This window comes from Ovis canadensis, chromosome 4 (genome assembly GCF_042477335.2).
Source record: "Ovis canadensis isolate MfBH-ARS-UI-01 breed Bighorn chromosome 4, ARS-UI_OviCan_v2, whole genome shotgun sequence".
In the NCBI taxonomy this organism is placed as follows: Eukaryota; Metazoa; Chordata; class Mammalia; order Artiodactyla; family Bovidae; genus Ovis; species Ovis canadensis.
Window position 1 is genome coordinate 127,486,595 of NC_091248.1, and position 21,951 is coordinate 127,508,545.

General features: G+C 45.7%; 1 protein-coding gene and 1 pseudogene across 2 annotated transcripts in view; both read left to right on the forward strand.

Annotated features, from left to right (window-relative positions):
• Positions 1 to 21,721, forward strand: part of LOC138439611 (GTPase IMAP family member 5-like) — a 90,663-nt gene extending 68,942 nt beyond the window's left edge. Inside the window, exons 2-4 of one of the 2 annotated variants that reach the window (XM_069588677.1) lie at positions 14,326 to 14,477; positions 18,321 to 18,369; positions 20,467 to 21,721. In XM_069588677.1, the coding sequence (XP_069444778.1) occupies positions 18,327 to 18,369; positions 20,467 to 21,344 (921 nt within the window). In that variant the 5' untranslated portion in view covers positions 14,326 to 14,477; positions 18,321 to 18,326 and the 3' untranslated portion in view covers positions 21,345 to 21,721. The remainder of the gene's footprint in view (positions 1 to 14,325; positions 14,478 to 18,320; positions 18,370 to 20,466) is intronic. The other variant, XM_069588676.1, reaches the window with a different exon arrangement.
• Positions 5,266 to 6,349, forward strand: LOC138439612 (GTPase IMAP family member 1 pseudogene; annotated as a pseudogene).
• Positions 21,722 to 21,951: the final 230 nt, after the last annotated feature.

Below are 21,951 nucleotides of genomic sequence, written 5' to 3' on the forward strand. Positions count from 1 at the left end.
ACACCATGCCTCCCTGTCCATCCCCAACTCCCGGAGTTCACTCAAACTCACGTCCATCAAGTCAGTGACGCCATCCAGCCATCTCATCCTCTGTCGTCCCCTCTCCTCCTGCCCCCGATCCCTCCCAGCATCAGAGTCTTTTCCAATGAGTCAACTCTTCCCATGAGGTGGCCAAAATACTGGAGTTTCAGCTTTAGCATCATTCCTTCCAAAGAACACGCAGGACTGAACTCCTTCAGAATGGACTGGTTGGATCTCCTTGCAGTCCAAGGGACTCTCAAGAGTCTTCTCCAACACCACAGTTCAAAAACATCAATAATTCGGCGCTCAGCTTTCTTCACAGTCCAACTCTCACATCCATACATGACCACAAGAAAAACCATAGCCTTGGCTAGATGGACCTTTGTTGGTTAAGTAATGTCTCTGCTTGTGAATATGCTATCTAGGTTGGTCATAACTTTCCTTCCAAGGAGTAAGCGTCTTTTAATTTTGGAGCCCCCCAAAATAAAGTCTGACAGTTTCCACTGTTTCCCCATCTATTTTCCATGAAGTGATGGGACCAGATGCCATGATCTTAGTTTTGTGAATGTTGAGCTTTAAGCCAATTTTATTACTCTCCTCCTTCACTTTCATCACGAGGCTTTTTAGTTCCCCTTCACTTTCTGCCATAAGGGTGGTGTCATCTGCATATCTGAGGTTATTGATATTTCTCTAGATATTTCTCAAGCAATCTTTTTTTTTTGTTTTGTTTTTAAACCAACAGTGTACTTTTAATTAAGGAACCCTAGCTGTGCAGGGGGTGGCAGGGGGTGGTGGTGGGGGGTTGCATGGAGGTGGGGCTGTTTCCACACAGGAAAGTGTCTCCGTGATGGACATGGGGTCTCTAAAAATAGCCATGCTGAGAGCCTAATGGCCCTCAGCATAATCGCTGATGTCAGGGGAGGTGGTGTCTTGGCATCTGCTCCCTGGCTGAGCGGGAGGCCCTGGAGCCCGGCCAGGAGGATGATCCTGCTGGCAGGGCCAGGGGCAGGTGAGGGCCAGCAGTGTGGGAGGAAGTGAGGCCAGGAGGTTGGGGAGCAGTTCTTAAGGACTTAGAGAAAAGGTGGCCGAAGGGACCAGAAGCTGGGGTAGAACGGCCTTGCAGACAGCAGGAGTCAAGCAATCTTGATTCCAGCTTGTGCTTCTTCCAGCCCAGCATTTCTCATGATGTACTCTTCATATAAGTTAAATAAGGAGGGTGACAATATACAGCCTTGACGAACTCCTTTTCCTATTTCGAACCAGTCTGTTGTTCCATGTCCAGTTCTAGCTGTTGCTTCCTGCCCTGCATATAGGTTTCTCAGGAGGCAGGTCAGGTGGTCTGGTATTCCCATCTCTTTCAGAATTTTCCCCATGCCCAAGGTCAGGGGCAGCGGCCAAGAGGAGCAACTCCACGTCCATGGAGTGGTGGCTGTGTGGGTGCAGGAGGGTCAAGAGGTGCTACTCCACTTTCAAGGTCAGGAGGGGTGGTGGTGAAGAGATACCCCTCGTCCAAAGTAAGGAGCAGTGGCTGTGCTTTACTGGAGCAGCTGTGAAGAGATACCTGGCATCCAAGGTAAGAGAAACCCAACTAAGATGGTACATGTTCTGAGAGGGCATCAGAGGGCAGACACACTGAAACCAGAATCACAGAAAACTAGTCAATCTAATCACACAGACCACAGCCTTGTCTAACTCAATGAAACCAAGCCATGCCATGTGGGGCCACCAAGATGGGTGGGTCATGGTGGAGAGGTCTGACTGAATGTGGTCCACTGGAGAAGGGAATGGCAAACCACTCAGTATTCTTGCCTTGAGAACCCCATGAACAGTATGAAAAGGCAAAATGATAGGATACTGAAAGAGGAACTCCCCAGGTTGGTAGGTGCCCAATATGCTACTGGAGATCAGTGGAGAAATAACTCCAGAAAGAATGAAGGGATGGAGCCAAAGCAAAATCAATACCCAGCTGTGAATGGGACTGGTGATAGAAGGAAGGTCCGATGCTGTAAAGAGCAATATTGCATAGGAGCCTGGACTGTCAGGTCCATGAATCAAGGTAAACTGGAAGTGGTCAAACAGGAGATGGCAAGAGTGAACATTGACATTCTGGGAATCAGTGAACTAAAATGGACTGGAATGGGTGAATTTAACTCAGATGACCATTATATCTACTACTGTGGGCAGGAATCCCTTAGAAGAAATGGAGTAGCCATCATGGTCAACAAAAGAGTCTAAAATGCAGTGCTTGGATGCAATCTCAAAGACGACAGAATGATCTCTGTTTGTTTCCAAGGCAAACCATTCAATAACACAGTAATCCAAGCCTATGCCCCAACCAGTAATGCTGAAGAAGCTGAAGTTGATTGGCTCTATGAAGACTTACAAGACCTTTTGGTACTAACACCGAAAAAATAAGTCCTTTTCATCATAGGGGACTGGAATGCTAAAGTAGGAAGTCAAGGAACACCTGGAGTAACAGGCAAATTTGGCCTTGGAATGCAGAATGAACCAGGGCAAAGGCTAATAGAGTTTTGCCAAGAGAACGCACTGGTCCTAGCAAACACCCTCTTCCAACAACACAAGAGAAGACTCTACACATGGACATCATCAGATGGTCAACACCAAAATCAGATTGATTATATTCTTTGCGGCCAAAGATGGAGAAGCTCTATACAGTCGGCAAAAATAAGACCAGGAGCTGACTGTGGCTCAGATCATGAACTCCTTATTGCCAAATTCAGACTTAAATTGAAGAAAGTAGGGAAAACCGCTGGACCATTCAGGTATGACCTAAATCAAATCCCTTATGATTATACAGTGGAAGTGAGAAATAGATTTAAGGGCCTAGATCTGATAGACAGAGTGCCTGATGAACTATGGAATGAGGTTTGTGACACTGTACAGGAGACAGGGATCAAGATCATCCCTATGGAAAAGAAATGCAAAAAAGCAAAATGGCTGTCTGAGGAGTCCTTACAAATAGCTGCGAAAAGAAGAGAAGTGAAAAGCAAAGGAGAAAAGGAAAGATATAGGCATCTGAATGCAGAGTTCCAAAGAATAGCAAGGAGAGATAAGAAAGGTTTCCTCAGTGATCAATGCAAAGAAATAGAGGAAAACAATGGAATGGGAAAGACTAGAGATCTCTTCAAGAAAATTAGAGACACCAAGGAAACATTTCTTGCAAAGATAGGCTCAATAAAGGACAGAAGTGGTATGGACCTAACAGAAGCAGAAGATATTAAGAAGAGGTGCAAGAATACATGGAAGAACTGTACTAAAAAATCTTTAGGACCAAGATAATCATGATGGTGTGATCACTCACCTAGAGTGATCCTGGAATGTGAAGTCAAGTGGGCCTTAGAAAGCATCACTATGAACAAAGCTAGTGGAGGTGATGGAATTCCAGGTGACCTATTTAAAATCCTGGATGATGATGGTGTGAAAGTGCTGCACTCAATATGCCAGCCAATTTGGAAAACTCAGCAGTGGCCACAGGACTGGAAAAGGTCAGTTTTCATTCTAATTCCAAAGAAAGGCAATGCCAAAGAATGCTCAAACTACTGCATAATTGAACTTATCTCACACGATAGTAAAGTAGTGCTTAAAATTTTCCTAGCCAGGCTTCAACAATATGTGAACCATGAACTTCCAGATATTTAAGCTGGTTTTAGAAAAGGCAGTGGAACCAGAGATCAAATTGCCAACATCCGCTGAATCATCGAAAAAGCAAGAGAGTTCCAGAAAAACATCTATTTGTGCTTTATTGACTATGCCAAAGCCTTTGACTGTGTGGATCACAAGAAACTGTGGAAAATTCTGAAAGAGATGGGAATACCAGACCACCTGACCTGCCTCCTGAGAAACCTATATGCAGGTCAGGAAGCAACAGCTAGAAGTGGACATGGACCAACAGACAGGTTCGAAATAGGAAAAGGAGTTCGTCAAGGCTGTATATTGTTACCCTGCTTATTTTACTTCTATGCAGAGTACATCATGAGAAATTCTGGGATGGAGGAAGCACAAGCTGAAATCAAGATTGTTGGGAGAAATATCAATAACCTCAGGCATGCAGATGACACCACCCTTATGGCAGAAAGTGAAGAGGAACTAAAAAGCCTCTTGTTGAAAGTGAAAGAGGAGAGTGAAAAAGCTGGTTTAAAGTTCAATGTTCAGAAAATGAAGATCATGGCATCCGGCCCCATCACTTCATGGGGAATAGATGGGGAAACAGTGTCAGACTTTATTTTTTTGGGCTCCAAAATCACTGCGGATGGTGATTGCAGCCATGAAATTAAAAGACGCTTACTCCTTGGAAGAAAAGTTATGACCAACCTAGATAGTGTATTCAAAAGCAGAGATATTACTTTGCCAACAAAGTAATAGTCAAGTCTATGGTTTCATCTAGTCAAGGCTATGGTTTATCCAGTAGTCATATATGGATGTGAGAGTTCGACTGTGAAGAAAGCTAAGTGCTGAAGAATTGATGGTTTTGAACTGTGGTGTTGGAGAAGACTCTTGAGAGTCCCTTGGATTGCAAGGAGATCCAACCAGTCCATCCTAAAGGAGATCTGTCTTGGGTGTTCTTTGGAAGGACTGACGCTAAAGCTGAAACTCCAAACTTGGCCACCTCATGTGAAGAGTTGACTCATTGGAGAAGACTCTGACTCTGGGAGGGATTGGGGGCAGGAGGAGAGGGGACGACAGAGGATGAGATGGCTAGATGGCATCACCGACTCGATGGACCTGAGTTTGAGTGAACTCTGGGAGTTGGGGATGAACTGGGAGGCCTGGTGTGCTGCGATTTATGGGATCGCAAAGAGTCGGACACGACTGAGTGACTGAACTGAACTGAATGGCCTGTATTACAAAGGGGCATCTTCTAGAGAAACGTTCAGCAGCTGCTGGAGCACCGTGCACGTGTGAAGGCAAAGACGGGAGAAATAGACGGGTAGTGACCACCTTGGAGTGCCCAAATCTCACACCAGGTCACTCAATAAAGTTAAAGTGAAAGTTGCTCAGTCATATCAGACTCTGCGACCCCATGGACGACGCACTCTATGGAATTCTCCAGGCCAGAATTTTTGGAGTGGGCAGCCTTTCCCTTTTCCAGGGGATCTTTCCAACCCAGGGATAGAACCCATGTCTCCCACACTGCAGGTAGATTCTTTACCAGCTGAGCCACAAGGGAATCCAGTAATGGTTTGGCCCCAAACACAACCATGGAAGCGCTCTGTTCTCCTTTGCTCGCAAGGCGTCCAAGAGACCCGAAATCGGGACATGTTGCTCTCAGGTTCCGAAGCTTACAGACCACTCGTGTCCAGAGGTTTCCAGGAGTTCAGGTCCGCCCTGCAGGAGCGCAGGCTGCGCCTCCTCCTGGCCGGGAGGTCGGGGACCGGGAAGAGCGCCACGGGCAACAGGATCCTCCAGCGGAAGCACTTCCTCTCCAGGCTCGCGGCCACGGCGGTGACCAGCGCCTGCGCCACGGGGAGCTGCCGCTGGGCCTCGTGGGACGTGGAAGTCCTCGACACCCCCGACCTCTTCAGCCCCGAGGTCGCCCAGGCAGACCCGGGCTTCGAGGAGAGAGGCCGCTGCTACCTGCTGTCGGCCCCGGGGCCCCACGCCGTGCTCCTGGTGACCCAGCTCGGCCGCTTCACCGCCCAGGACCTGCGGGCCTGGCGCGGGGTGAAGGCGCTCTTCGGGGCGGGCATCGCGGCGCGCGCCGTCGTGGTCTTCACCCGCAGGGAGGACCTGGAGGGGGGCTCGCTGCAGCAGTACGTGCGCGACACCGACAACCGCGCGCTCCGGGAGCTGGTGGCCGAGTGCGGGGGCCGCTGCTGCGCCTTCGACAACCGAGCGGCCGACGGGGAGCGGGAGGCGCAGGTCGGGGAGCTGATGGGGCTGGTGGTGGAGCTGGTGAGGGACCAGGGCGGCCCCCCCTACACCAACGACGTGTACCGCCTGGCGCAGACCCTGGGCGGGCTGAGCCTCGAGGAGAGGCTGCGCAGGGTGGTGGAGCGACTAGCCGCCCGCGCGCTGAGGTAGCGGGAGCTTTGGCCACTGGCCGGTTACCCAAGGCGGCTCCGGGGACCCTGTGTAAGCTGGGCCTGGCCGCCCTGCTGGGCCCTCTGTTGCTGCTGTGCCTTCTCTGCAGGCACCTGCCGGAGGCGGTGACTGTGTGACCTTCAGTCTTGCAGGTCAGTTGGCAAGAAAGGACCTGGACGCTTGGATCTGAAGGGAGATTTCAAAGGAATCAGTTTTCAGAAATGTCATGTTTACTCCAGCACATAGTTTTAAAATAAAGTTGTACCACTTGAAAACATCCTTAAAATGTGTTATCTTGATGTACTGGTCATCTGTGAGAAATGGTAAAATGACTGGCAGTTTTCAGTAGAAAATGGATTCCTAGCCAAGGGAAAACCCACTCTTTTTATTTTGAGCTTGTGTGTGTCTGTTTGCTGGTTTGTTTGTTTAGACACTGCCTTTCTCTCTTTGGACTGCTATTTTAAACAGAAAGAGAGAGAATCTGGGTGGCTTAAAAACAAGACATTTATTCCTCACAATTCTGGAGGCTGGAAGTCCAAGATCATGGTTGGGTTTGGAGGAGAGTCCTCTCTGAGACTGCAGAAGGCCAACTTCTGACTGTGATCTCACACTCAATTAGAACAAGGGACAATTCCAATGATGAGGAATATACCCTTCTGACCTAAGACCCTGCCAATGACACCACCTCCTAACACCCTCCTCTCCAGACTAGGTTTTCAACCTGTGAATGTTGGGGGGGGGGGGGAGGGGGCAGACACAAACATTCAGACCATAGCCTATACAGACTCTTCTTGGTATTTTCTAGTTCCTATAGGTAGTTTTCTCCCTTCAGTGTTCTTGCAGATTTTTATTATCATCAAGGAAAGAGAAGTCACAGTCAAACATGCTAATGTTTAATTCCAGGTGACACTGAAAATCGCTCAGTCCTGTCCAACTCTTTCCAACCCCAGGGACTATACAGTCCATGGAATTCTCCAGGCCAGAAGTTTTGGAGTGGGCAGCCTTTCCCTTCTCCAGGGGAACTTCCCAACCTAGGGATCGAAACCCAGATCTCCCACATAGCAGGCAGATTCTTTACCAGCTGAGCCACAAAAAGAATCCACCTAGCAATGCAGGAGATTCACGAGCTGGGTAATTGATCCCTGGGTCAGGAAGATACCCTGGAGCAGAGAATGGCAACCCACTCCAGTATTGTTGCCATGCACAGAGGAGCCTGGTGGGCTACAGTCCATGGGGTTGCAAAGAGTTGGACAGGACTGAGCACACACACATACATCAGTTTATTTACCAGTGCAATGACTTAGAACCAAGAAGTTAAATGTGACTATACTGAAAATAACACAGTTTCAACCCACCTAAGTCCTTGAACCCCATCGTTACATTGTGTAAACAATTGTTATCTCGTTATCATTTCCTTATTTCTGAAACAACATTTCAAAGGGAAGCCTTTCTGTCAGCCACGCCCTAGTTAGGAGGTGTGGATGTGGGAGGACACAGATAGCCCAAGACTATCAAGGCTCAAGTGTGCTAAGGGGGAGGCTGATGTGCAGGGGACCTGGAGCAGGCCAGAGGGATAATGGAGGGCAGGGGGAAAGTGAAGTTGTGCTCAGGCACCCTAGGGCCATCCCAGTTCCGTGGAGCAGGAGCGTATGCACATGCGCTTCAATGCCACCTCAGAGTAAAGTTCTGGGTACTCGGGATGGACTCTGGCTTTAAGGCTACCTGCAGTTGGGGGGCCTGAGGGCAGTGACTTAGACTCAGTGAAGTTGAGTTGGAAAAAAAAAAATTATTATCAATTCCTTCTTTAGCTGCCTGCTGGGCCCATGCAGGGACTCTCAGCCAGAGAGAAAATCCGTCTACAGCCTGAGGCACCCAGGAAAGGGCTGAGGTAGCGGGGACCGCCAAGTTTGCAACTTTCCCATCCAGGGCCACGTGTGAACGAGCATGGACTGTGGGCCAAAACTGCTTACCACAGGACTGAATTTAACCTGCTGTTCTTTCAGTTTTTCGTTTTCTCACATCCGAATGTACATCTATACCCTCCAATTTCTATCATTACTTATTATTTGTCTTGTTTGTAAATGTTAATACGATTTTTTAAGACAAATATGAGTGTTAGTTGCTCAGTTGTGTGCGACTCTTTGCGACCTGATGGACTGTAGCCTGCCAGCCTCCTCTGTCCATGGAATTCTCCTGGTGAGAATACTGGAGTGGGTTGTAGTCCCTTCTCCAGGGGATCTTCCTGACCCAGGGATTGAACTCGAGTATCCTGCATTGCAGGCAGATTCTTTACCATCTAAGCTATCAGGGAAGCACCAAATATGAGTGTTAGTGTTATCAAATTCTCATGCAAACTGTAGCATCTAGAAATATATAGGATCAGAAGAAGGCTTGACATTGTGGGTAAAATGCCCTGCTTGAAGTATCAGTGGGACCATTGTGGGGTGCAACAGAAAGAGCAGGAGATGTGCGGAGGGCTTGTGTACCAAAACTCATCCCTATGAATTTGCTCAGAGACTTTGTGGCCAAGGGGCTTCATCTTTTCTTGAGATGTATATATTAAAATTAATCTTAATATGTATGATGAATTAATGCAAGAGAAAGCACTTTGTAGGTTAAATTCCATAAGAATATGACACAAATGAAAAGTATAGCAGAAACATCATCATAATAATCCTCATAAATAAATTTCATACTCATAAATACATAAATTTCACACTCGTGAATACTCCACATTTAGTATTTTTAATAATAACCATTCCACATTATTCTATTCCACAGAGTTGGGTGCTAGTAGTAATAAAAGGTCCGTATGATTAGTCATCAAATATATTTACAAAGTACAAAGTTATACTTATTCTTTAAAATATTTCTAGTTTCTAATTCTTAGATTTAAAACTATATAGACTCATAAGCGGGACATCACTGGTGGCTCAGACAGTAAAGAATCTGCCTGAAATGCAGGAGACCTGGGTTCGACCCTTGGGTTGGGAAGATCCCCTGGAGCAGGGCTCAGAAACCCACTCCATATTCTTGCCTGGAGAATCCTCATGGACAGAGGAACCTGGCAGGATACAGTCCATGGAGTTGCAGAGTCAGACAAGACTGAACGACTAAGCACGGCACAGACTCATAAGTAAATGGAAGACACAATTTTTAGTTTTTTAAGTGTAATAATTTAAGAACTTCCCTGGCATCTCAGAGGTTAAGACTCCCTGTTTCCCCTGCAGGGGGCATGGGTTCAATCCCTAGTCTTGGAACTAAGATCTCACATGCTACACAGCATAGCCAAAAAGCATTTAAATATATATATATAATTTAATAATACACATGTAAAAGAGGAGAGCGAAAAAGTTGGTTTAAAGCTCAACATTCAGAAAACGAAGATCATGGCATCCGGTCCCATCACTTCATGGGAAATAGATGCAAAACAGTAGAAACAGTGTCAGACTTTATTTTTTTGGGCTCCAAAATAACTGCAGATGGTGACTGCAGCCATGAAATTAAAAGACGCTTACTCCTTGGAAGAAAAGTTATGACCAACCTAGATAGTATATTCAAAAGCAGAGACATTACTTTGCCAACTAAGGTCCGTCTAGTCAAGGCTATGGTTTTTCCAGTGGTCATGTATGTATGTGAGAGTTGGACTGTGAAGAAGGCTGAGTGCCGAAGAATTGATGCTTTTGAACTGTGGTATTGGAGAAGACTCTTGAGAGTCTCTTGGACTGCAAGGAGATCCAACCAGTCCATTCTGAAGGAGATCAACCCTGGGATTTCTTTGGAAGGAATGATGCTAAAGCTGAAACTCCAGTACTTTGGCCACCTCATGTGAAGAGTTGACTCATTGGAAAAGTCTCTGATGCTGGGAGGGACTGGGGGCAGGAGGAGAAGGGGACGACCGAGGATGAGATGGCTGGATGGCATCACTGACTCAATGGACGTGGGTCTGAGTGAACTCCGGGAGATGGTGATGAACAGGGAGGCCTGGTGTGCTGCGATTCATGGGGTGGCAAAGAATCAGACACGACTGAGCAACTGAACTGAATACAAAATAGATAATAAAGCAAAATAATGCAGGATTGATCATAAAATAGAAAACATAATTGTAGAGAGAATACTATAAAAATTTAATGCTTAATATTTTATGATGAAAACTACCTCATGAAGTATGAAGGATAATTATCATTAATAACCATTTATTTGCAGAGGAAAGTAATCTACTGAGAATCAAGTGATTTTCTAAAGGCAAAAAGTGGCAAATCAGAACCTGAAATTATCATTCCTTACTGTCATATAAAAAGAGCTTCCTTAACCAGACACAGGATCAAAACACTATAGCTTCTCAAAAATGCTCTAAGTGAATGTATATTCATATCATTTACATAGATCTCTTCTCACCTTTTATCTCTTCACGCATAAAAATTCCTTGTTCTTGTGTTGATAAGCTTCTTTCCTATTTTCATGCCCTATTGCCTGGATCAGCTGTCATTTTACACAGAGAGGTTCATCTTTGGCTTACTTCTGAGAGTTGTTTTTGGCCATGATGAGGTTTTCGAGGGGATTTCAAACAATGCATGCCCTCTTACCTAGTCTTGTACCATATTCAGTGTTGTACAATATTCAATAATTATGCAAAATATTCAGTGTTCATCAGCCTGGCTGGACAGATGCTACTACTCCTTCAGAGAATACCATGTGGACTGAATTCCCTAGAAGAGGAATTCTTATAAGTCCTTAGGGAAGCCAGAGCTAGACTATGACCCAAGACTTTTTTTTTCCTGCCCTGGAGCCTTCATCTGATAGTGATATACCTTTTCTTATGGAACTGGATTTGTGCTTGCTTATTTCAGCAACAAATATTTTGATTTTTTTTTCTAAATTTGCCTTTTACTTTTTCTTTTAAAGTAGTTATCTTCCAAAATAATGTAGTGTTTTGTTGTATTTTTATATCTTATGAAAGTGAAAGTCGCTCAGTTGTGTCCTGTGCTTTGTGATCCCATGGACTAGTCCATGAGATCCTCCAGGCCAAAGTACTAGAATGGGTAACTTTTCCCTTCTCCAGGGGATCTTTCCAACCCAGGGATCTGTCGGGAGTGTGTAATTTCCTCGGTTCTGTCTCATCACAACAAAAATTTGAAGCACTAGATGTTAAAGTCCTTTAACAGACCGCGTCTCAGCTCTCAGAGAGTCTGTGTTACAGTTCTCGGACAGATCAGTGTCACAGCTCCGTGTTACAGCTCAGTTTTATTTAGAAAATAAAGGAAAATACATCCTCATGAGGGCATGCCAACCCAAAAAACAATAAAGAGGAGAGAGTGCGAGAGAGAGAGCAAGAGAGAGAGAGAGAGGAAGGGAGAGACAATCCCCCCCCACCCCCCACCGCCCTTTGGCTCCTCTTTTTTGTTTTTTCCCTCCCCTGGGCCTGCTATGTAAACTGGGCTAGCCAGGAGTGCTGTTTGTTCTACCTGAGGTTCTCACTCCAGTCCTCAGACCTTCCTTTGTTCTTTTTTTCTCAGGCTTTTCCCTTCCTGGTCTTTTAGCCACCACCATTCTGGACTCCTTTTTCCTATTCCAACTACCTAACAGATCGAACCCAGGTCTTGCACATTGCAGGCAGATTCTTTACCAGCTGAGCCACAAGAGAAGCCCCAGTATAGTCCATGTGGTACCCACTCGAGTGGGTAGCCTATCTCTTCTCCAGTGTATCTTCTCAACCCAGGAATCCAACCAGGGGTCTCCTGCATTGAGGGTGGATTCTTTACCAACTGACCTATGTGGGAATATGTTATATTCAACCTCATTCTTGGCCCAATTCTTATTTTGTGTTTCCTTCCACTCTTTATCCCCATTAAGTTTCAGTTCAATTCAGTTCAGTTGCTCAGTCGTGTCAATTCTTTGTGACCCCATGAACTGCAGCATGGCAGGCCTCCCTGTCCATCACCAACTCCCGGAGCTTGCTCAAACTCATGCCCATTGAGTTGGTGATGCCATCCAATCATCTCATCCTCTGTTGTCCCCTTCTCCTCCTGCCCCCAATCCCTCCCAGCATCAGAGTATTTTCCAGTGACTGAACTCTTAACATCAAATGGCCAAAGTATAGGAGCTTCAGCTTTAGCATCAGTCCTTCCAACGAATATTCAGGGTTGATTTCCTTTAGGATTAACTGGTTTGATCTCCTTGGTGTCCAAGGGACTCTCAAGAGTCTTCTGCAGCACCACAATTTAAAAGCATCAGTTCTTTAGTGCTCAGCCTTCTTTACAGTCAAACTCTCACATCCATACATGACTACTGGAAAAACCATGGCTTTGACTATATGAACCTTTAATGACAAAGTGATGTCTCTGCTTTTTAATATGCTGTCTGGGTTTGTCATGGCTTTCCTTCCAAGGAGGAAGCATCCTTTAATTTTGTGGCTGAAGTGATATTTTGTGCCCCCCAAAATAATATCTATCACTGCTTCTACTTTTTCCCATTATATTTGCCATGAAGTGATGGGACCAGATGCCATGATCTTAGTTTTTTGAATGCTGAGTTTTAGGCCAGACTTTTGACTCTCCTCTTTCATCCTCATCAAGAGGCTCTTTAGTTCCTCTTGGCTTTGTGCCATTAGAGTGGTATCATCTGCATATCTAAGGCTGTTGATATTCCTCTTGGCAATCTTGATTCCAGCTTGTGATTCATCCAACCCAGCATTTCACATGATGTATTCTGCTTATTGGAGAAGGCAATGGCAACCCACTCCAGTACTCTTGCCTGGAAAATCCCATGGATGGAGGAGTCTGGTAGACTGCAGTCCATGGGGTCGCTAAGAGTCAGATACGACTGAGCGTCTTCACTTTCACTTTTCACTTTCATGCATTGGAGAAGGAAATGGCAACCCACTCCAGTGTTCTTGCCTGGAGAATCCCAGGGACGGGGGAGCCTGGTGGGCTGCCGTCTCTGGGGTCCCACAGAGTCGGACACGACTGAAGTGACTTAGCAGCAGCAGCAGCAGCAGCAGCATTCTGCTTATAGAACTTCCCAGGTAGCACAGCTAGTAAAGAATCTGCCAGCAATGCAGGAGAAAGTGAAAGTGAAGTTGCTCAGTCATGTCTGACTTTTTTTGATGCTGTGGACTGTAGTCTGCCAGGCTCCTCTATCCATGGGATTTTCCAGGCAAGAATACTGGAGTGGATGGCCATTCCTTTCTTCTGGGGATCTTTCCAACCCAGGGATTGAACTCAGGTCTCCCACATTGCAGGCAGACTCTTTACCATGGCAACCCAGGAGACACCAGTTCAATTCCTGGCTGAGGAAGTTCCCCTGGAGAAGGGATAGGTTGCCCATGCCAGTATCCTTGGGCTTCCCTGGTGGTTCAGATGGTAAAGAATCCACCTGCAATGAGGGAGAACTGGGCTCAGTCCCTGGGTTGGGACAATCCCCTGGAGGAGGGCTTGACAACCCACTCCAGTATTCCTGCCTGGAAATCCCCATGGGCAGAAGGGCCTGGTGGGCTTCAGTCCATGGGGTTGCAAAGAGTCAGACAGGACAGAGCAACTAAGCAAAGTGCAGCACATTCTGCGTATAAGTTAAATAAGCAGGGTGACAATATGCAGCCTTGATGTACTCCTTTCCTGATTTTGAACCAGTCAGTTGTTTCATGTCCAGTTTTAACTGTTGCTTCTTGACCCACATACCAGCACCACAGTTCAAAAACATCAGTTTTCAGGAGACAAGTTAGCCTGGTATTCTCATCTCTTGAAAAATTTTCCAGAGTTTGTTGTGATCCACATAGTCAAAAAGAACTGCCTACCACTCCTCAAAAATTACATACACACTCTCTCTCTAAGAACAGACTTAGACTCTAACCCAAAAAACAAAAGACAAGGACAGTGGCTCTCTGCCTCCCAGTTCTGTGGAGTTTCTGGAAAGGAAGAGGGTTCCATTCTATCCTGTTCTGCACCTTGCTCCAACTTTGCACAGAAGGTAAAAAAGTTCTCCGCGAAAACCCAACACTCCCACAGAGGCAACCAGTGGGCTTTAGCAACGAGGGGGTGAGGGACGGGGACTTGGGGGGGGGGGTGTCCATATTTTTCTCTCTCACAATCCAAACATCACTTCTTTTCTTCTCTCACGTCTCAAAGAGGAAATTAGAGGGGGGCGAGGCGCTCGGGGTCTTCGACAGGAAGCATCCCTGAGTGCGGCGGGGGTTGGGGGTGGAGGTTCGGGGCCGGGGTTGGCGCGCGCACGCCTAGAACCCAGTGCTCTCGGTTTCGGCCGCAGCAGTTTCTCGCCGGCCGCAGCAGTTTCTCGCCGCCCGGAGGCGACAAGGGGCGCCCTCCGTCAGCCCCACCTTCCTCTACAGTCGTGCCCTGCAGCCTTCGGCCGCGCGCTCCCGCTGACCTGCCCGCATCCAGCCCGCAGCGCCGTGCCTGGTAAGGGGACCCTGGCGGGGATCCCGGGGTTCTGGGGAGGCGGCGGTGGCTGGGGGCGGGCGGGGTGGGGGGGCGGCGAGAAGAAAGCAGGAGGGGAGCTGGGGCTGGGGAGGGCGTCTGGAGCCAGCAGTTGAGTCAGGGCTACTGACTTGTGGTGCGACCTCACACCGGTTCCATGCCTCTGGGCTTCCCCGTCAATGAAACCCGGTGCCGATGGAGAGCGTTATGGACAACAGCGGGTTTCCAGTGCGACTGAAGCGGGTTTGGGAACCGCTCACTCCGCGTTCACAGCCCATCGCTTTCCACAGGGCTGCGATCTTTTCCGTGTTGTGGCTTACTTCTTAGCTCGTTTGATTTTCATAAGCTTCACAGGGTTTCATTGAGCTTCACTAATAGTCACTAACAGCACCACCTCCCAGAGACGGCAGGGTGCAGGAATCCATTCCTTCCACAGGATGAGTACCCTCAATGAGTCACGTGTTCCCAATGAAACCTTTAAGTGGATATTGTTCCAAGACCTTGATCTTCTGAAAGCCACCCCATTCTCCCCCAGAGACACCACACGTTTCCTGCGACATGATGTAGAACTCGATTCTATGGCAGAGAGACCCCAGAGTGTACAGGAACCATCCCTTGGTCTGCTGTCAACCCCCTATGAGCGCCGTGTTATGAAATTATGATGCTAAACTGTGAAACCAGCGATGCTGGGAAACAGAGGGACAGGGGCACACCGGGAAGGAGAGACTCATAAATGAGGAAAATGAAAAATATTTTTACCTTTCCAAAAACAGCATACATGAGAGAGCCTGCTTTCCCACGGTTTGATAGAATAATGTATTGTCAAGATAACATCAGGTTCGTCCAATTTAAAGATCAGAAGGTACACGATGTTCATTTGCTTCGATCCTCCTGCTGTTCCTGTCAGATACCTGTATAATCTCTGCTCACACACCATCTCTCTCATGATTTCTGATCCTGTTTGGGGAGGATTAGGATTTTCTTTGTGGAGAAGAAATCCGCCTTCATTCTTCATTCCCCCACTTTTGTTTACACTGCGATTGACACATTGCTCAGGGTTTACAATGCTTCTAGATCTCTTCCTAGGCTTGATTCAGTCCTTTTAATATCCTGTCATTTTGGCATCGCCGTCAATATTCTTTCTGACTAGTCTCTGGACACTTTGGTATTTGTTAATATCCACCCCCAAAAATCCGTTCTTCACAGGCTGTGTCTCCCTGGCGGCCTGACCCTCTCAGAAGATGGTTCAGGAGAATGGTGCTGCACCTCTGCTCACCAACTGGAAATTTGATGGCGTTGTGGCAGCCACAGAGCTCCATTTGGGTCACACTGATCATCAAGCCACAGAAAAACACCAGATTGTTTAAAACTGAAATCCTTCCATTCTGAGCAACTTCTGTCCCCTGCAATTTTATTTTGAATTAAAAAACAAAAAATGCACCCAAAATTTCGCAATGCACTTCTCTTTGTTGGTTTTAGGGCAAGCTTCCAGCCTGCTGGCTTCAGTTTTGTCTTGACCAGGGATGGCAACATAGTATGTGATGTTCCAAGAGACTGGTTGACTTTATAATCACTTTTCTGCCCTGATGAATCTAGGAGAATATGCAGGCAAAATGTGCCATTTTTCACTCTTAGCCCCATGGCAGTTGTGTGATCATGGGCAGAGCAGTTAAGGTTCAGTTTCCCAATATTTTAATAGAAATTTTAATGCCTATCTTGGTCACATCATGGGGAATTTTGAAGAACAATTAAAAGAATGAACATGAAAGAAACTTTAAAATTTAAAATAAATGCACAGAGGATTATTATGATGGTAAAGTTCATCAACATTGTCACCACTATCTTCATCACCTTTACCACATTGATATGCTGATTCAAATATATAGAAAATCTCATCTGAGGTAGAAATGATGTCAGAGAATTTGCAGTTTTAGCGAAAGCTGGAGTATAATTTATCAGAGGCAAGGACAGCATGTGGGAAAAGGTGGTGAGGAAAATGCTTTTCTGGGGCTGAAGGAAGGGAAAGGGGTGTGGGAGAAAAAGGAAAGGAAAGAAGTTGTCTTAATATATTCTGACAGTGTGACAAGGGATGGTTTCCCTAATGGGGACCATTTCTGTGCAACCCGATGGAGTGAATAGAAAAATGTAGAAAAGGTAGGAATACCAGAATCAAGCTAAATAAGCAAATCAGTTATGAAAACCATTATGAATTCAATGTTAATCAATAAAATGCAAGTTTAAACCAATTAAGACATAAGACATTTTAATGTATGCTCCAAAGGGTAACCAAAAAATTAAAAATCTAGTATTACTAAGTGTAAGTGAAGATTTAAGGGATGCTCACATGTGGCTGCTGCCAGCATGATAGCAGAAGTGTCCTGGAGTGGGACTTGGCAACATCTAGTCAGGTGGAAGCTGTCCATGCCAGAGATTGTCATATGCACAAGATGTGTGCAGGACTCTTCTGCAGCACTTTTGGTAGTAGCAAGGATGTATTTGGAACTCCAAATGTTTGTTAAGAAAGAATTGGATAAAATGTTACATAAATAATGTCACTTCCATAAAAGATTGAAATACCAAAAAGTACTATATCTTAACTATAGGCCGATGTGTGTACAAGTGTAAATACACGATTGAGAAAGGGACATAAACATCTCGGAATACTGATTACCCCTGAAAGGAAGAGTGAGAATGAGACTGGGAAGTGGAGGAGTCAAAAAATAAAGACATGGAGCTGTATGTGTAATGTTCTTTTAATGTTTTCAGTCCAACAGAATAGCAGCAATAACAATGCCAAAATACTGAGATTTGTTCATTGCAAATGGTGGGCATTCATTTCCTTCTTCTGTGTATTTCTCTCCTTAAAATGTTTGTTTCATGACTGCATAATCTTTAAAACTGACGAAGTAAAATACAGGCTCAGAGTTCATCTTAATTATAGTTGCACATTGCAGGCTTGCCTTTTCTAATGGACGCTTATCTTTTCTAGCACCAAGAAGAATGACACAATAGCATGCCTCAGCTGAATGAAACCTTTATCTCCACGGTTTTGCCAATTTCTGGTGACATTGACTGGGATTTTTAAAAGTGGCTATTGATTTAAAGACATTTGATTTAAAACTGAGCAGGCAATGACTTTATCCTGAATTTGTCCCGAATGTTGCTGCTGTCCCTCAGTCAGGGCACCAGTTTCTCTCCCCCCAGCTGCTCAGAGGGAAGGAGGTGGTGACCATGTTCGGGCCTCTTCCCCTTCTCCCTCTCATGTCCATCCTCAAAGGAGCCCTGGACCCCAATTCCACACTCCCACTGGAAGGTGCATTGTACTTTCCTCTTTGCCACTGGAATATTCATCTGATACAAAGAGTTTCTGGGATTGGAAATGCCTGGTAATTCAACAAAGCACTATTCATTTACAGTAAGGCAACTTTTATTCTCTAGTCTAGCAAGTTTGCCTACTCTGATTCTAATAATAATAATAATAAAATAATAAAAAGCCCGGCTTCTCATTCCTAGAGGAAGGCTTTCTATATTTCACACCTTTTCAGCTTGAAGGGAGATAATCAACTGATGTGTATTCAAACATTTCTTGCTTTCCTGTAGAATGAGAAAAAAGCAAGAGTTCACTGTGTTAACATAACCTAGCATCACCCGCCTTGCTTAAAGTTATATATGGATATTTGAAAGCAAAGTATAAGTTAGAAAGTTAGCAATGGAAATGACTCATGTAAGGATAATTATTTTGGCTGTCTAAATTGGAGGTGTTCTCAGGCCTTACCAGCTCCTATAAGGACACTTGCTTTTATTCCTTTCTTCCTTTTATTCCAGAAGCGAATGGAAGGACTTCAGAGGAGCAGATACGGAACCATGGCTGAAGGTAAGAAACCCTCCAAATTCTCAAACTTTCTGGGCACCAGGCGAAAATCACTGTCTTCCCTCCTCCACTCCCTGACCTCAAATATTAAGACAGAAGAGAAACCCAATTATTTTAAACTGCAGGAGAAAAAGGTAGCTATCGTGTTCTTTGGGCTTCCCTGGTGGTTCATCTGGTAAAGAATCCACCTGCAATGAGGGAGAGCTTGGTTCGATCCCTGGGTTGGGAAGATCCACTGGAGAAAGGAATAGCTAGCCACTCCATTTTTCTGGCCTGGAGAATTCCATGGACTGTATAGGCGTAAAATAACAGATTTTAGGAGCCTAGAATGAATTTAATTCATTTGAGCTTATAAGAACTCCAGAAATCCTTGCATTCTCACTCTCTTCATCCCTAGAAGACTTAGCTCTTGGTACAGAGTGACCTCGCCAACACCACTTTTGTTATAATTTCTTATAATTCTATCAGCGACAGCAATGATCTTTCCAAAATATGTATTTCTAACATTCTTATCATCTCTTCTTCAGCCACCCATCCAGGGTCATCTGTCAGACTCTGTCCCTGACATTAACCACAAGCCTTCCCAATATTCAAATCCCTACCCTAAGAGCAGAAACCCAGGGACATTCGGCTGGTCCTCAGTGGGAGGTCATTGAGACTCTAACATCTGAGACTTCCTTTACTCCCAGGGTTCAGATGACTGTGATGAGCAGTCTGTGTGCCTGGGAACTGGTGGGTGAAAAGCAGATGATAATATTTTCTCATTTATGATTTATCCTCACCTCCTTGTAATTTCACCTGAGATTAGCATGAAACTGGCCTAAGTAACATCATGGGAAAAGCAAAGGATCACTTTTCTTTCTGAAAACCTGTATTTTCATTGGTCCTGAAGAAGTCCTTGGAGCATCCTTCATAGTGTAGCCATTCTGGCTCTTGGCTATGGGTCCAAGCTTGGGCTCCCAATGTGGGCTTCCTATCAGTCAAGAGCCACCCAAAGTTGTAGGCAAACACCTGTACGATTTTCATATCACTGTTTGGCAGAGAGAGGTCCATAGCTTTCATGAGATACCATGAAAAGTCAGTGACAGAAAAATCTTATGAATCACTAACTTTACCAACAGAGACCTACTGTATGGCACAGAGAACTCTGCTCAATATTCTAAATAATCTAAATAGGAAAAGAATTTGAAAAAGAAAAGATACACACATAGGAATGACTGACTCACTCTGCTGCACACCTGGAACTGAAACAACAGTGCTCACCATCTTGTTGTTGCTCAGTCGCTCAGTCATGTCCTCCTCTGAGACCCCATGGACTGCAGCACACCAAGCTTCCCTGTCCTTCACCATCTCCCGGACTTTACTCAGACTCATGTCCACTGAGTCCATGATGCCATCCAACCATCTCATCCTTTGTTGTCCTCTTCTCCTCCTGCCTCCAGTCTTTCCCAGCATCAGGGTCTTTTCTACTGAGTCAGCTCTTCTTTGTTTCGGGTGGCCAAAGTATTGGAGTTTCAGCTTCAGTATCAGTCCCTCCAGTGAATATTCAGAGTTGATTTCTTTTAGGATTGACTGGTTTGATTTCCTTGCAGTCCAAAGGACTCTCAAAAGTCTTCTCCAACACAGTTGGAGAGAATAGTTCAAAAACATCAATTCTTTGGTGCTCAAACTTCTTTATGGTCCAACTCTCACATCTATACAGGACTACTGGAAAAAACCATAGTTTTGACTAAACAGATCTTTGTTGGCATAGTGATGTCTCTGCTTTTTAATACACAGTCTAGGTTTGTTATAACTTTTCTTCCAAGGAGCAAACATCTTTTAATTTCATGTCTGAAGTCACCATCTGCAGTGCTTTTGGAGCCCAAGAAAATAAACTCTCTCACTGTTTCCATTGTTTCCCCATCAATTTGCCATGAAATGTTGGGACTGGTGCCATGATCTTAGTTTTCTGAATATTGAGTTTTCAGCCAGCTTGTTATCTGCTTCAAGAGTAAATAAAAATTTAAAATTAAAAAAAAAAAAAGAATCACTAGTATGGTAAAACAAGATAATTTTCTCTCTCTCTCTCTCTCTCTCTCTCTTTTTTTTCTTTTACAGAACATCAGGGCTTTGAACCCTCCTCCTCGTTGAGGATCATCCTGGTAGGAAAAACAGGCAGCGGGAGAAGTGCCACTGGGAACAGCATCCTCTGCCAGCCCGTCTTTGAGTCCAAGCTGGGGGCCCAGTCGGTGACCAGGAAGTGTCAGAGGGCAACAGGCAGGTGGAATGGGAGGAGCATCCTGGTGGTGGACACACCCCCCATCTTTGAGGCCGGGGCCCAGGATCAAGAGGTGTACCAGAACATTGGGTCCTGCTATCTGCTGTCAGTGCCAGGGCCCCACGTGCTGCTGCTGGTGACCCAGCTGGGGCGCTTCACCGAGCAGGACGTGGTGGCCGTGACCAGGGTGAAGGAGGTCTTTGGGGCAGGAGCCGAGAGATACATGGTCATCCTCTTCACTCACAAGGAGGACTTGGCGGGCGGATCCTTGGATGAGTACGTGGCAAACACAGATAACCTCAGGCTGAGGAGCCTGGTCCGGGAGGTCGGGCGGAGGTACTGCGCCTTCAACAATCGGGCCTCTGGGGATGAGCAGAGAGAGCAGCTGGCCCAGCTGATGGCCGTGATCGAGGAGCTGGAGCGGGAGCACCAGGGCGCCTTCCTCACCAACGATCTCTTCTTTGATGCACAGATGCTCTGGCAGATGGGGGGTGGCGCCTGTGGGGAAGATCAGAGGCGCTACCTGGACAAGGTACGGCTGCAGGTAGCAAAGCAAAAGCAAGACTTGAAAGAGGCTGAGAGAAACTGTGTCTTCAAGGCACTCCTCCGACTCAAAGCCTGGATCGTTTCTCATACCAAAATATTTGTTCTTCTTGTCCTATGCCTTTTGATTTTTCTTGCCATTGTAATTATTTTGTGTAGTATCCATCAAGGCTGAGCACTTTCAGATATCACCTGCCATCAGCTTCCATTTTTTTCAGAGTCAGTATATCACCGACTCAATGGACATGGGTTTGGGTGGACTCTGGGAGTTGGTGATGGACAGGGAGGCCTGGCATGCTGCGGTTCATGGGGTCACAGAGTCGGACACGACTGAGTGACTGAACTAAACTGATATCTATCTATGTTGATCAGGAACTTTATTTGCTTTTTACATAATTTCACTTTCAATTTCACTTCCTTGCATCAGACACGCCATCCCTTTTCTTCAGTTGCTTTTTAGGTAAATAAAATGCAAAGGAGAAAAAATTCCCATTTCTGTTGTGTTAAAAATGGTGAAGGCAAATAATAAACTAAATGCACACCATCAAGAAATATCGAGGAGTTTGCATAAAGGAAAATGAGTGGACTGACATGCTGTGTGAGCGAGCATCTTACCGGGGACCTACTTTTTACAGTTGAAATTGCTTATTTTATATGAAACATACTCTGACTTCCTTGCAGGTTGTACCAAAAAAAAAAAAAAAAAATTATACACTCCACAGGAGAGAACGACTAGGATGTTCTGGGACATCTCTGGGGTGTGAAGAGGCTGGGGGAGAAAG